Below are 15,091 nucleotides of genomic sequence, written 5' to 3' on the forward strand. Positions count from 1 at the left end.
TTATGACTGAAAGCTCTTTCCTTCTTCGTAGCAGTTATTAAAATTAACATCACAAGCAAAATATCAAGTTGTAGCATTCCATTCTACATGAATGATCCTTTTTATTTCTCTACCAAATCCTGAGTTTCTTGAATACTTTCATTGCTATGATTATTCACTTCTGAGACAAACAGAGCCAGAGATGCATATTCATTACTTTTTCACTGTACTGTCATATAAACTGCTCTTACTGTTTCTCATTTATTCTGCACAGGCCCCATCATCACCTTCTTCACCCATAGCTAATGAACCAAAATATGAGAAGCGCTGGCTAGACACCTTATCAGTTCCTTTGTCGATGGCTCGAATCTCGAGGTACAAAACTGGAACAGATAAATTAAGGTTTGTAACCTAAAAGGGGATGCACTGGGTTAGTTAGCTGTACACAGTGTTTTGATGTGGACTGTTGGCTTTAGAAGAATTATTCGAGTGGAGATATGACAGTCTTATTAAAAAGTTCGTCTTCTGTGCAGTTCATCCTCTCTTAAGATTAATGGCATGCATGGAGATTACCAAAGATAAGGTAAAGATCCTACGAATACATTTCTGTAATCTGTTGTATGTATCTTGGGAATTCAGTGAGCATCCGCAACCAGTACAAAGGTTAATCTTAGCGTTAGTTGAATTAACTTTGAAGGTACTACATTTGATTCTGTATCTCTTGTAGAATGCTTCTGTATTTGCAAATTCTAATATTGTCATCTAACTCTCCTTTTTCATTATAAATGGTAACAGCATGCAGGATCATCAGGACTGTGCTATCATGTCAAATAGACATGTGTATCACTGTCATGCAGAGACTCATACTGACAAGAGATTCTGGCAAAGTACATGGTAAAAAATATTGTATTTCTGATCAGAGAATTTTTTTGCAACTCAGATACATAACTAATGGTTCCTAAAGTAGCTGTGGAATAATATGTCAAAGGTGATTTTACTGGACTTCAGGAAAGATGAAAGCAAAAGTGAAGTTTAATAAAACATCAACAACTAATATGCTTGAGAAAATTTTAACACATCGTAGCATACATAAGCTTTTTCTGCACATCATTCCATATGGTAGGAGTGCCTCAAATCTACCAGTAGTTGTGGGCCAAGTAGTCCATGTGTATCAGGAGTTCATTCACTGTTGCTATTTTCCATGTTCTTTATGTGCTGCCCTATATTTATTTGCTTTTAATACATATTAAGGAGATAATTAGCATCTCTATTGAAGCATCAACAGTACAGGTCACCTGCTACCAGGAGGTATTAGAAATTCATGTTAAAACCTTTCTTGGTTTATTTCAAATTTGTTACCTGTTTCATAAAAATTACCTGAAAATCATTATTTTCTAGTAGGACAGATTTGCTGCTTTAAGTTAGTGCAATTAATCCCCTAAATCACTTGGCAACTCCTTTCCCAGACTTTGTGTTAAAACATCACAGGTGAATAATAATAAATTGTCCAGAAAAGTTTTAGGATCTTCCACAGACTTTGTTTGAACTCTTAATTCTCTTTTATTTAGTCTCTCATCACTTTCTCCATCACTTTCTTCCTCCCCTTCAACTGACCAGTTCATGTTGTCCAGCCTTTTCCAATCCATCCCAACCATTCAAGGCTTAGAAGTTCTCCTGTGAATTAAATGAACAAATCTCAGTGTGTACATTTAGACATCAACTCATCGTCAACTTAATATTCTAAAATGTAAAGGATAAGTGAAAGCAGATAGAACATTTAAACCTCTGACTTCAGTTATCACCCTGACAGTTTGAAGCAGTTTCATTCCTGTGCTGTGCACTTCACACATTAGATGGAGAAATCCCAAGGGATTTTAGTTTGCAAAACAGTAGCATGTGCCTTTTGAGAATTCTTTGAAGTAAAACACCTTCAGATATTGTACTGGGTCTGGCTGAGATGAGCGAATTTTCTTCACAGTAGTCTATATGGTGCTCTGTTTTGGTTTGTGACTTAAGCAATTTTAATAGCATACAAGTATTTTGGTTCTTGCTGAGAAGTGTTCGTGCACCATCAAGGCCTTCTCTTTTTCTTGCTCTGCTCCCACTCAGTGAAGAGGCCAAGGGGTAGGCAAGAAGTTGAGAGGAGGTGCAACCAGGGCCAGTGACCCAAACTGACCAGAGGAATATTCCATACCACATGACATCATTGCTCAGCAATAAAAACAGAGCAGAGGGGGCTTGAGGGGAGCTAGCCTTTGCTTTGGAGGCTGACAGGACATCATTCTGCTTGTGAGATGTGGTGAGTGGTCGCCTTTGCATCCCTTGTTTTATTGTGGCTTGGTTTGTTGGGAGTTTTTCCTCTTCCCTTTGCTCATTAAACAGTCTTTATTTCAACTCATGAGTTTTTTTGTTCTTCATATTCTCTGTGCTGCACCTCTGGAGAAGGGTGGTGAAGTGAGTGGCAGTGGCTTGGCTGCTTGGCTGCTGGCCCAGGATTGAGCACTCACAGATACATTTTTCTTGGAAGAATTGAGGAGCTTAATGCTTTCAGTTTCAATCTTGCAGAGACATATTCTCTTGTGATGCATCTCATTCCCATGTATGTTTAGTATACATACCACTCCTTAATTACTGGTGGATTTTTTTTTCATTTTTGTTGCATAAACTCTGAAGGAAGATGAAATAATTCCATAGAGCTTATAGCCATCCCATGATACTTTACTTCTAGTAAGTGGTCCTTGCATATTTTGGTAAACCAACAGAAACACCTATATGAGTATTAAAGTAATATTGCCTTGAAATTGACAGTGGATGAGGTACCTCCCATGTTCTTAATAAAAGTGCTTATTTTTGCCTGAGGGATACCAAACTACTCTTATCATATACTCTCCTCCTCTGAAATGCATGTACATATTTTTACTCTTATCCCACTTGTATCCTTTGTTTTGCATTTCCCCATGTTCATATAACTTCCAACATTTGTCTTCAGTAATTGCTCACTAAAATCAAATATCTGCTTTGCATGAAACAAAACTTATGATCAGTCTAAATAACAATCCTGCTTTCAGCCATATCTACGCATCTCTGTTCCCTTTCACATTTCAGCCATCAGTCTAAAGTCTGGAGTGAGTCCATCATTTCTTTGAACTTACCACAGATCCTTCTGACCAATTTGATAATTTTTCCATACTCTGAATATTTACTTTAAGCCTATTTGCATACAATCTTTGACAGCATGCTTGTTTTTTTCTGTATTATACAAGTCCATGAGTCTGTCATGCTTTTAACTTTTTGTCTTTCGCGTGTTCTTGTCATAACTTTGTTTTGTTGCAATGCTTCATTATATTTTATCCACAAAGTTACCTCAATTGGTCTTGCAGAGGTCTCCTGGCATCAGAACAGCCAGATTACTTTTGAAGTCAGTGTTATTGAGTGTTGGAACTATAATATGTAGTGTCACATACACAACTGTGTGCTTTCTGCTCAGCTAGATGGACTGTATAAAAGGTCTTTTCCCCTACTTCTTACCAGAATTAAATTCAGAGAGGGCTGGATAATTCTTTCCATCAAGTATTGCCTACAGGCCTTTGGTTTTTGGCATTGCTTTTTAACTATGAAAAATATTATGGCTTATGAAAGGTTATTGAAGCCTCTCTGTCCACAATGCACACTCAGCGTTCTTCAATTCCTCTTTTCCTCGATATGAAAGTGTCTTTTGCACCCGTGGAATTCTTACAATTGGCTACAGCAGAACTTTCTATACTTTTGTCACTATACTCAATCCCAGACTGATTTTTAAAAATGTATAGTATTTTATTGTATATGCTGTGTATACTATTTGTAAATGAGAATCCAGGTACTCCTGCTGTTCTGATGAGGTAACTGCCATCAGCCAGTCTGGGTGGCTCCTGTGACCTCATTCACTTTACTTCTGCAAACAATCTTCAAGATTTTTCATATTTTCAGCATTCTTTTTCTTTAAATAACTCACAGATAACCTTAGGAACAAGAAAAAAGATTGTCTGTCATAAGGTCAGACAGAGTCTGATATTTTTCCTGAATACCATCTTTTTGTTACCTTTATTTAAAGAAAACAACAACAAAACAAACAAACAAACAACTAAGTATGGCAATGTCAGCATCTTGCTCAATATTCATTTTTCAATTAGAAATATCTTATATAGCTAGAGTTGTCTGTTAGACTGTAGTATACTTTTAGTGTGCCTTAGATCAAATCTATTCTAATCTAGTCAGATTTGGTTGGATTGTTTCCTTTGGGGTAAACTGTGCACTTTAAATTCTTCTATACTCCATATGAGTTTTCTGGTAACATTGGTAAAGAAGGGCACATTTTCAGCATACTCTTGTGTCATGACATGGCCAGGATCACATGTATCTGTTTGATGGTTGTTTGGTTTTTTTTTAATTTGAAGAGGAAGGAGTTGCCTTTGGCTTTTCATTACACTTGAATTTTTATTGGGTTTTTTTTTGAGGAAGTCTTTAGATTGGTGATTTAATGACACAGGAGCATGTTTTTCTATATGTTTTAGATTCCGTCAGCACCATACATATTAAGAGAAACAAGAGAGAATGGAATATATTTTTTCCTTCTCATAAAGGAATGACTGAAAATACTGCAGAGTGTGACTGTCGAGTATGTTTGTCCACACCACAAAACAAAAGCAAAAAAATTCCCCAGAATATTTTAAAGGAAAGTTAAGAAATGTAATAGATGCCATTCATTTTCTCAATGGAAGACTAAACATTGTATTAACTAGTGAAATCACCTTGAATTAGTGTATGTCACGTTATTGATATGATTGGAGTCTATCTCATATTTATATCCACTAGACTGATTAATCTTTTTGATTATTTAGCAATTTAATAATTTTTTTGATTCAATTGCCTTTATAATATAGCATTACTACTTCTATTATTCTACACTTCTCACCAATCCATTAATGTAGTTTTTCTCTGTAAGAAGCAAGGTAATATATACAGTGGGAATGCTGTTGCTCTGAATATGCTTAATTGGTGGTTGTTAATGGAAGTATTTTTTGCATGTTGAGGATAGAGTTGGTCAATGTCTGGTGTAAATTTAACAGAGAAATAATGAGATCAGTAGGTCTTTCTCAGCCAAAAGAGTTTGTAGTTCATAGTAAGTTTTGTGAGATATAGAAGTAAAGATAAGTAGTCTTATAGAAAGTGGAAAATGTAGTTCATTCATTGTAGTTCATGTAGAACTCAAATGATGTAATTCATCATTTCAGTTTTCTTATGAAATGTCTAAATTGTTATTTGGGAAACAATTTTGGGAACTTGTTATTTGGGAAAATGTAGATAAGTCTTTTTAGTCCTTACAGAAGATACTGGTAGTACTTTGTATAGTAATTTGTATACACTGTATTGACTGGAGCTTCGAGTGAAGGTACAGTAAGTATAAGCTCTTGAATATTATGAGTTTAGACACTGAAGAAAAAATGCTTATTTAGAATATGGAAAAGTGAAAAAGTGAGTGGAAGTGATTCAGGTCCAGTATCAATGAGCCCATGTAGCTATGATCCCCATACAAAATAACTTAATTAGATTTAGGAGTTGTTTTCTATTCCTTGTTATTCTGGCCACTGAAATTACTACAGAGTATTGTGCAGTTGATTTATTTTTTTAAAGTACTCACTGTTTTTTAACAGAAGCTTTCTGAAGGATTGTATTTTCCATTTAACATTTTAGTAAGGTAACAAAATGTCTTAATTAGGTAAATAAATTGAAAACTAACAAGTGGAATAAACCATTTTGAGACAGATCTAGGAATTAAACATAATCTGAGTTACAAAACCTGAATGAGTACTTACTCACAGTTTTTTTGGCATATTAGTAGAAGCATAATGTCTATGTTACTTCAGTTATCTTATTCGATTGCTCTAAGTGTAATAAAAATAAACAGAAGTTACAATGCTGGAAGCAAAATGTTCCCCAAAAAAACTAAAACCATAAAATGTAATCCGAGTTTATGATTAAGGCTTTGATATATTTTTAGCTACATAGTTTCTGTTAATAGTCCACATATATGAGCAAATTTGAATATTTTTCAAGGTATGAAACTATATTCTAGCAGGTTTGGGGGGTGAACCTGCTGGAAGACCTCCGAGGCACATCTTGCATTGGGGGACGGGACACACACACAAGATCTGTGACCCACAAAATGGCAGTTTATTAACACAAGATCAGAGTTTATATACAGGGGGATACAGAAGGTTCTGGTACAGAGGTGGGTTGGTGGTTTGAACCCTCGAATCTCGAGGATTTCTGATAAGGAGGTTTGAAGATATTGGTTAGGAGGATATGTCTATTCATTCAGGGGGAAGGGATAGCCAGGAAAGAAGGGGAGGAAGGGAAGGTGTGGTCTTTGGGGGCCCAGGAGAGGGAAATCCTGCAGAGGTCTGTAAGGCTGGGGCCAGCCTGACCCCTTGCAGCTGGCCCCCAGGCAGTTCCGGGCAGCTGTTGTTGCCAGAAGCTCGATTCTCTGCAGGCTTCTTCTGATACCACCTCCTACACTATATGACATTTACAATATAAAATCCTATTATTTTTAACATGACATTTCAAAGATATTAAGTCATTCAGATAATTCTTTATAGAGAATTTCCACTCAGATCCACCCATAGTCCATAAAATTTCAGTTTAAATATAAATTCTAGCAAGAGGGTCATATAGTACCATAAACAAACCACGAAAAAATGGTGGAACAAAAGAAATAATAACTCAACTCAGACATCAAAGAAATCATACAAACAGGAAAGAATACTGATTTAAGACCTGGGAAGATGCAAAGTAGATCAAATCTATCTGTCTGTATCAGCATGGTAGTAAACTTCAGGTAAAACAGCTGCTGTCAGACATGCATCTAGGTTTTTATAGGGGAAACACAATAAAATAGCTATATAAGTCTAATGGAGAGATGGTTTCACATGCCACAGATACTGAGAAATCTAAAAATATGTTTTGCTGAAATTCTTAGCCTCCAGTAAAGTAAAAATTCAGTTTTGCCATTTCATCTGGCGCTGAAAATACATTTTATCTTAGAACAATCTTTTAACACCTCTAAAGTATCTAACTACTTGTATGGCAAAATACACTTTATTAATATTAATTAACATATTTGTTTAAAAGTGTCAATGTCAAAAAGATAGCATGAAGTCTGCCAATACTCATCTGTTATTCTGTCTGCCAATCTCACAAAGAGAGTGTTTATTTTATTAAAAGAAATTACTGCCATAAACAAACTCCCAGAAGACACCTGGAATGCAGGTCCATTCATCATTTCACCACGAAAATGAGATAGTAACAGTCTGCGTATGGAAAACAGTGCCTCGTGCTCCTTGGCAGAAATGCTTAAGGGAAACAAAGTTACAGATTGAGAGACAAATCTGAAATCAAGATATGTGAGGGTAATTTGACACAAACTTCTGGAATTTAGGAAATGGAAATATACATTTCTGATTAAAGTTGCAGTAGTCAGTACCACAACTGTTGTAATGGAAGAGATGGCAAATTCCTCTGACTGTGTTTTAAAATGGTCTTTAAAATGGTAGCCTCAGAAAAAAACCCACACACAAAAAATAAACAAAACAAACAAAAACAAGCAAACAAACAAACAAAACAAACAAACAAAAACCTAAACCAAAACTACAGAAACTTTATAGCATCTTGAGACCTCTCAAACTTACTATTTGGTGTTAACTGGAAAGTACTCCCCATCCGCTAATAGGAATAGGTGCTTTGCTCTGCCTCTTTTTTTGTTGTTGTTTTTCTTTTCTGTATTTTTAGGAGATGGCATTTAAGCCTCTCAGATTTATTTTCTCCTGAATTCCAGTGCTATCTCAGTGCTTGAATTGATTGTTTCACTTAAAAGCCTCAGCATTCCTTTTGGTAAACTTTTATTTTTAGTTTGAATATTTGTTTTTACTTGTAGCGTTCTATACACTATGCTTTTCAGAACAATATCAATATATTATGGGATCTTCAGAGGGAAATTAGTGAAACTGAAGGCAAGAAATAATCATAGTAAAGTTGATTAAAGTTGAGAGTAAAATCAGTGCGTTACTAGCACAGACTTCATGTCTGGCATATTTTACTTCGAAAAGCCTTAGCTCTTTCATTTTCTATGTCATTTAATGCGCTAAAGTGCTCTCAGGTAAAACTACCTTCCTACCCAAGTCTGTGCAGTAGGGAGAGCAGTGCCCCAAAGGTCTCAGTCCCATGTGCCAGGCAACATGAGCACCGCTGGTACATCAGATGCCTTGAAGCAAACCGAGATCCCGGGGAAGGATGTCCTGGTGTCAGTATGCTGGAGCAAAGGAAGAGCTCTGTGGAAAGGGCTTGGGATCTTGGTGGACACCCGTTGGAGCAGGAGTCAGCTGAGCACACGTTCAGTGATAAAGCCCCATCCAAGGATTGTCCTCTCACTGTGTAAGGATTCTACCATCTTAGCTTTGATATTTGAATTGGATATCTAAGCTGGGGATTGTGAGTGCCTTCTCTTCAGAGTGCCAAATTAAGTCTGTTTCCAGCTTCCTCTGTGTATCAATGCATAGGGATTTTCACTGTCTCAGTGGGATGCTGACAAGATCATATCATAAGTCATTTCATTACAACGCTGTTGGGGATCTTTGTCAGAGCCTTAGGTAAAAGAAACAATGTGCTTGAGAGGTGATTGACTCAGTTTACTTGAAGACAATAAAATGATTTGTTTTGACCTTTTCTTTCTTTCTGAGGAGGTGAAACAGATTTATTAAATGAAAGTGACAGAACTGTGCCATTGCCATCAGGTTTTAGTAGTTACCATGATAATTCAATCATGAAAGTAAAACAAGAAATCAGCTGATATATATTTAAGTCTTCAGGCCAAGCACTTAATTTTTGCAAAAAGCAAGTATAATGCTTTATGACTCTTTTAACAGTAAACCCTGTCATATAGATCTATTCAGATACTTTTTCTTATTAAGATTGTATGTGATGTTACCTTTTTTGGCAAGTAATAGAGTTCAATATTCCCGTTCACCATCGAAATCCTTACAAATGACAAAAGTTCATTAAATAACTTTTTCACTAAGTCCTGAATGAATAACTGCTTGTGAACTTCTGTGTGTCATTTTGAATTATTATGTTGACATATATCACAGATTAAGCAGTAGAGGACTCCACTTTAGATCAGAGAACCCTAGGAAAACTCATCAACTTCATAGAGCAGTATTCTGGATTCAGTAGTCGGCTTTCTTCTAAGTTAGTACCAAAAATGAAGCAATGCAGCTATAAGTATAAATATCTAATTGTGTAAGTGTAGAAGGTACCAGTGATATTCTCCATATTGTATACACAACAAACATAGACAATCATTCAGATAATTGTACTTGTCTTTCACAATAGCATATGACTAAAATGTAATTCTCCTGACAGTCATAGGCATTTAAATAATTTATTAATCTTTCTGAAGTTCAATTATTGCAACTTTTTTACACTTGGATCAGTGTACTTCCATGCAACTACTTAATGAGCTGTTGTTGTTCCTATTGAAAAATCTTGTGGTAAAAAAAGCATATCCCAACCAAATGCAGAGGGTTTCAGAGGTACATAGCTTACTGCAGATAGTAATGAAGTCATTGGCAGTTGCAGAATAAAGATGCTATAAACATGTAAAAGTTGCATTAAAAGTTAATAAAATGCAATTGCGCATTCCCATGTGTCAATGCTGTTTTGAGAAATTTGTTTAACAAAAAGAATTTAAAGAAACTTCTAAAAACAATTTTCAAATTCCCATGTCATAAAAGAGCCTAAAGAAAACATTGCCTTCAATGATATGTAGAAAAATACTAGAAACCAAGAAATGAATGTTAGGAAGACAGTTCTTTGCATTTTTGTACATTCCTAGTAAATGAAGCTAAAATGCAAGGAAGAAAATTGGCAATTCAGTTTTTAAAAAAATTTATGTTTGTTCAGAAAGATCTAATGCATACTTTCTGAATCCACTACCTTAAGTTCGGCAACTATGGACATAATATGTATACTCAGGGGAAGTAAATGATCATCAGCACATGCATGCTGGTACAGAGAAAGTACTTATTGTATCTGTTGTTCCTGCTACTGCCCATTCTTATGCTTCTTTTTGTTGCCTTTCTTTTGATTTGTAAAGTAAACACTCAAAACTTGTCAAAAGGCATAAAAATCACTTGAACACTGATATATATTGGGCAATTTCAGAAAACTGATGTATCTTCCTTTATGGATATTTCTTCTTACTGCAGATCTAATGCATTTGAAGTGCTGGCACTTGATGGAGTTAGTACTGGGATACTTCAGTTTTATACAGCCCAGGAGAGTGCTGACTGGCTGAGAGCAATGTCAACTAACATCAGTGATTTGACACTTCAAAATGTATGTTACTTTCTGCATATTTTCTTGTCTGTGCTATTGTAAAATTATTTCTAGTTTTCAAGGGTGGAAAACAATTCACATTTAAGAGACAACATATACAATGCTTGTGTATGAGGAGAAAAAGGAGAAAGGAAAAAGCAGGGGGAGATTGTCTGATCAAAACTCTCATGAAGTTCCCAGGATTTGCAGTGTTATCATAGAAGAGAGAGTAGTAGAACAACATTGCATTTATTATTTTAAAGATTTTTTGGCAAAATATTTATCCATAGTGGTAATTTCACAGAGCTTTAGACATGATCAAATATATAATTTTTACATTTTTATAATTAAACTGTGCTTGAGATTAACATTTGTTGATTTTGAAGTAGGCCTGTGAAAATTCCACAGCTAGTGAAGGGTGATTTACAGATGCTTATTGGGAGACATTATTTTTACCTCCCTAAGTTGTCTAAGAGTTGATTTATTTAAGGTCATATTATTCCATCTTTCTCCTTTCTCCCTAGAAGTATAAAGGTGCTTATGCTATTTTAAGTTATTCCTGTAAATTAATAAGTAACATTTGCTGTTGCAAGCAGAAGTATTATCTAATCCCAGGTGAAATAGAAAATTGCTATTTGGACAGCACATTATTATTCCAACAAAGAGCAGATAAAACTATTGAGGATTTTGGAATGAACCGTAAAGTTAAATAGGGAACTCGATAATGTACAATATTGAAAATATATTTGCCTTTAAGAAATGGTAAAAATCAGTGTTGAAAATATAAAAATAAAAGCACTGTTATCACTGAAAGAATTGCCTGTACAGGTTTTAATATTTTTTTCTTAAATGTGTTGAATCTGTAACATCTTTTATAAATGAAAATTTAGTAGCATGATTTTAATTTATGCTTTGTACTCTAGATGAACTGTTTCTTAGTTCTTCAGATTATATTGTGTAGAATTTTGCGTATCGGATTTCAACGTAAATCTTTGGTTAAAAGAGATTTAAAATTAAATTTATTTTCTAGTGGTCAAAAGTTCCATGGAATCCTATTTAATCACAATAGTTCATTTATTCCATTAAATCTTTTAAAATATTCAATTGCTTAAGCAATCTATTTGACAATATCATTTTTGCTTATGATACATTCTTTATAAATAATCTCTATTTAGTGATTTACATCATGTGCACAGTAATATTATTTTACAATTCTAAGAAAGTGCATATTAATATTTTTAGAGCAATTCCAGTTCATAGTTACTAAGTTCAGTTTTCTTTTTAATGAAATCAATTGAATAAAAGCCAGTGCAAGGATGTAAGTGAATAAGACAATAAAAAGTGGCTATAAGTACAAGCAGCTTTTATTATCATAGCATGCTAGTCTGTTTTTTTTCAAAGGCACTATGTGCAGTAGTACATGTCCTGACATAGTATCTTCACTGTGCTGGGACCTGTCTGAGTAGTTTCATTGGTCTTCTCCCTTATCTGTTACAATAGTGGATTTTGTAAACGACGTAGTCCGTCTGGTTGTAATATAAATGTTCCTAGGAAAGGTTTGAGAAATACCGGTCATGAATGTCATGAACAGATGAATTCCCATTTTTTCTGTGGTTTTGGTGAGTTACAGAGTAAACTCTATGTTATAGAGTAAACTCTATGTAGATCAGATGAGAAGCACATAAACTTTGTGCTTGGACTTAATGGACTTTGTTAGGTGTGCTACAACCAGAAAGGTCCGGCCAGAGCATTATTTTGATTACTGAGTATCAGAACAGGAGATATAATAATCAGTGAGAATCCCTTTTATGGCAAACCACTTTTAAGATGAGGATCGTGAGACTGGAGTGCAGCAGTTTACAGCAGGAGAGCACTGGAGAGAGCTTGCTGCTTCAGGGCAGCCAGAGGACACAGACCACTGTCCACAGTGCTTAGGGCACTGTATCAGGCTTCTTGAAAGTCCATTTTGAATGCTTTTTATTACCTTAGTACTACCATTTCACAGAATCCTTCTTTTCTTGTCATACCTCAGAAATTGACATTGGGGAATGGATATGTGGTTCCTTTAGACCTCTTCACCATTTCTGCACTTTTCCACTTCTATAGAATGTCTCTCCAATTCTCCAATTCTCAAGATAATCACTACTCATTCAGAAATCCAGATACTTCTTTATCTAGTTATGGGTTATTTTCATGAGTCCTTGCTGACTCTAAATTTAGTCACTTCTCCAGGTATTTAAATTAGTCATTTCTGTTCTGTTCTATGCCATCATCTCTGTATGGAAATTAATTACTAGATACATAGTGACAATGGATCTTCTTGATGATACATTTGGCATGATGTCAACATTCTTACCTGACCTATTACTAAGTTTTGAAGCAATATTATCCACTGTTCACATTTTACTTCCACACATTTTAGATTTTGTTTTGCTGATACTTGTTTCATGACTTTAGCAAGCTTTCCTGCACCTCAGTCCTTCTTATTTAATCTGCGCGTATTCATGCTACTCTTATATGCATCCTTTGTCCTACGTATTTGCATAAATTTTTGAATAATTTCTTTTAGAATTTTAGTTCTTAAAGAGCTCCTAATACAGATTTTTTTCTTACAGTGCACACAATCTTTCCTGTATCATTTTATCCTAATATACTTCAGTTTTTTTTATTTTACCCTAATACAGTTTCGTTCAGCAACTGGCAGCTCTTTGTTAGATCTTCTGCTGATGCCAGAAGACAGTCCTGTTGTAGGTAGTACAAAAATAGCTCTTCCACAATGTGACACTTCTGCTAATGTCAGACTACTCTTTTGAAGTACTGAAACATCTAACTTCTATACAAAGGCAAGCTCTCTGGGGATCAAGTGTAAAGGAGGAGTCATCTTCAACAGTGAAGATGTGAGGAGTTGTCACTGCATAAGGCTTCTGCCCCTGTATGTTAGCATATTTAGAAAGTGGTACTTGGTAGATGAGAACTAATGATTCTGGTACCAGCCTGGACAGAGTTAGTTCTTAGATGACAGAGGAGCACAGGAAGTACTGCAACATGGAGAAAAATGTAAGGGTATCTGTTCAGCCCTCCTTACTGATACATGCTTTGTATGCTTAGCTCAGAAAATCTCCTAGTAACAATTTGCTTTGCAAGCAGCATGCATTACATTTTTTTTCTGAGGACCCTTGCTCCGAATTATTCATCTCTCTGTTCATATTCTATTTTTTTCACATACTTTTCTACCACCATGAAACTACCCTGTCATCTTCCTTTGTGATTCAATCCCCAGTTTCAATGTTCTCAAAGTTCTTCCCATTTACGTTTTGCAGAAATAAATAGAGGTGAATCAGCATCTCAGATTTATTTCTTCATACATTTCTTTGCTCACAGAAGGAGGTGCAGTTGAAGAAACTGAGGGAAGAGAGGTAACAGAAACTGTCAGTGAATATTCCATGATGAAACAAGAAGCACATGAAACAAGTTAATCTGCATGTGCTTCTCACTGCTGCTGTTCTTAATTTCTTTAGATGGAGGGTTCTTTGTAGGCTGAAGTGACAATTTGTGATAGAGATGATTTTTTAGGAGAGTTTTTTGGGATAGTTTATATTTCTCTCCCTATTTTGCAGCATTCAAATTGCTAGCTATTAGATATGTGCAGCTTTTTTCTTTGAAATTTGACACCAAACATTAATGTAGTTATAATGGGTAGAAGCACCTAAAGTTAATGCTGCCAGTTCATCTACATTATAGAGACTTATTTCTTATATTTATAACTTTCTCAAGGATTTATATTTTTCCCAGCATATTCTAGTCATTGTATTTAAAAAAAAAAATTCATAAATAAATGAGTAGTTTATAAGCAGATAAGAGAAAAAGTTATGATGCACTTGTTCCACTTTAAAAATTATTTATGGTTTTTATAAATCATTCAAGCAATTTCATTGAAGGATTGTAGAAACTTAAAATTTGGCCTCAAAATAGATTTATTAATCCAGATCGTATTTATGCCTTTTACAGCTTTTTTTGTCATTTAACTTATACTGTGCAAACCTTTTCTTCTATTCCTTCGTCTAAAAACATATCTGAGTGATATTCTGTATTGCAGTTGAGTTAATAGTAGTTAATTACTATTATAGCTAGTTAAAAAAATAGGTGCCTGTCAAGATTCTTCACTCTCTTCACTCTCACTGTTGTCTGGAAAGAGAATATAGGTATATTATATGTGAGATAAATCCCAGCCTGGGAGGTATTTAGATTTAGTTAAACGATTCTGAACTATTTCATCCCCAATCTGTTCCTGTCCTGTATGTATCCATTCAGAACAGAGTATAGGAATTAAAATTTGTTTAATAGTTCCTTTTCAAAGTTCCCTGCAGTCTTTGCAGATCCAGGTTTTTTGTTTTAGTTCCCCTGCTGTCTTCAGCTCCCGTTACTGCACTGTAGTGCTGAGAGCCTATGCACTGCCAGCAAGGTAAGTGTATCCCATTCCTGTCTCCCTGCACCAGCGGTGGAGGCATATAGAGAACATTTGGTGCCTGGTGAAGTGGAGAGTACATACTTCTCAGCCCCATGTCATAGGGACATAATATGATATAGAAGATCTTTCCTCTCCCCATAGTTACATCAGGGCTGCAGCCATCCCTGCTTTGAACAGGGAGTGAGCTAAGACTGTGCAGTGAATAGCTGTGGAGTCCAATGCATTATTCCCTCT

At 35.3% G+C, this 15,091-nt stretch overlaps 1 protein-coding gene across 1 annotated transcript in view; it reads left to right on the top strand.

Moving 5' to 3' along the window:
- Nucleotides 1–253: 253 nt before the first annotated feature.
- The window catches only part of LOC114070196 (gamma-2-syntrophin-like), a gene marked incomplete at its 5' end in the record, with an annotated part of 69,132 nt that continues 54,294 nt past the window's right edge, over nucleotides 254–15,091 (top strand). Inside the window, 2 exons of the mRNA XM_027907443.1 lie at nucleotides 254–381; nucleotides 10,281–10,410. Of these exons, the coding sequence (XP_027763244.1) occupies nucleotides 254–381; nucleotides 10,281–10,410 (258 nt within the window). The remainder of the gene's footprint in view (nucleotides 382–10,280; nucleotides 10,411–15,091) is intronic.

This window comes from Empidonax traillii, unplaced genomic scaffold (genome assembly GCF_003031625.1).
Source record: "Empidonax traillii isolate 1590-97213 ecotype Southwest subspecies unplaced genomic scaffold, ASM303162v1 scaffold1463:size105415, whole genome shotgun sequence".
NCBI lineage: Eukaryota > Metazoa > Chordata > Aves > Passeriformes > Tyrannidae > Empidonax > Empidonax traillii.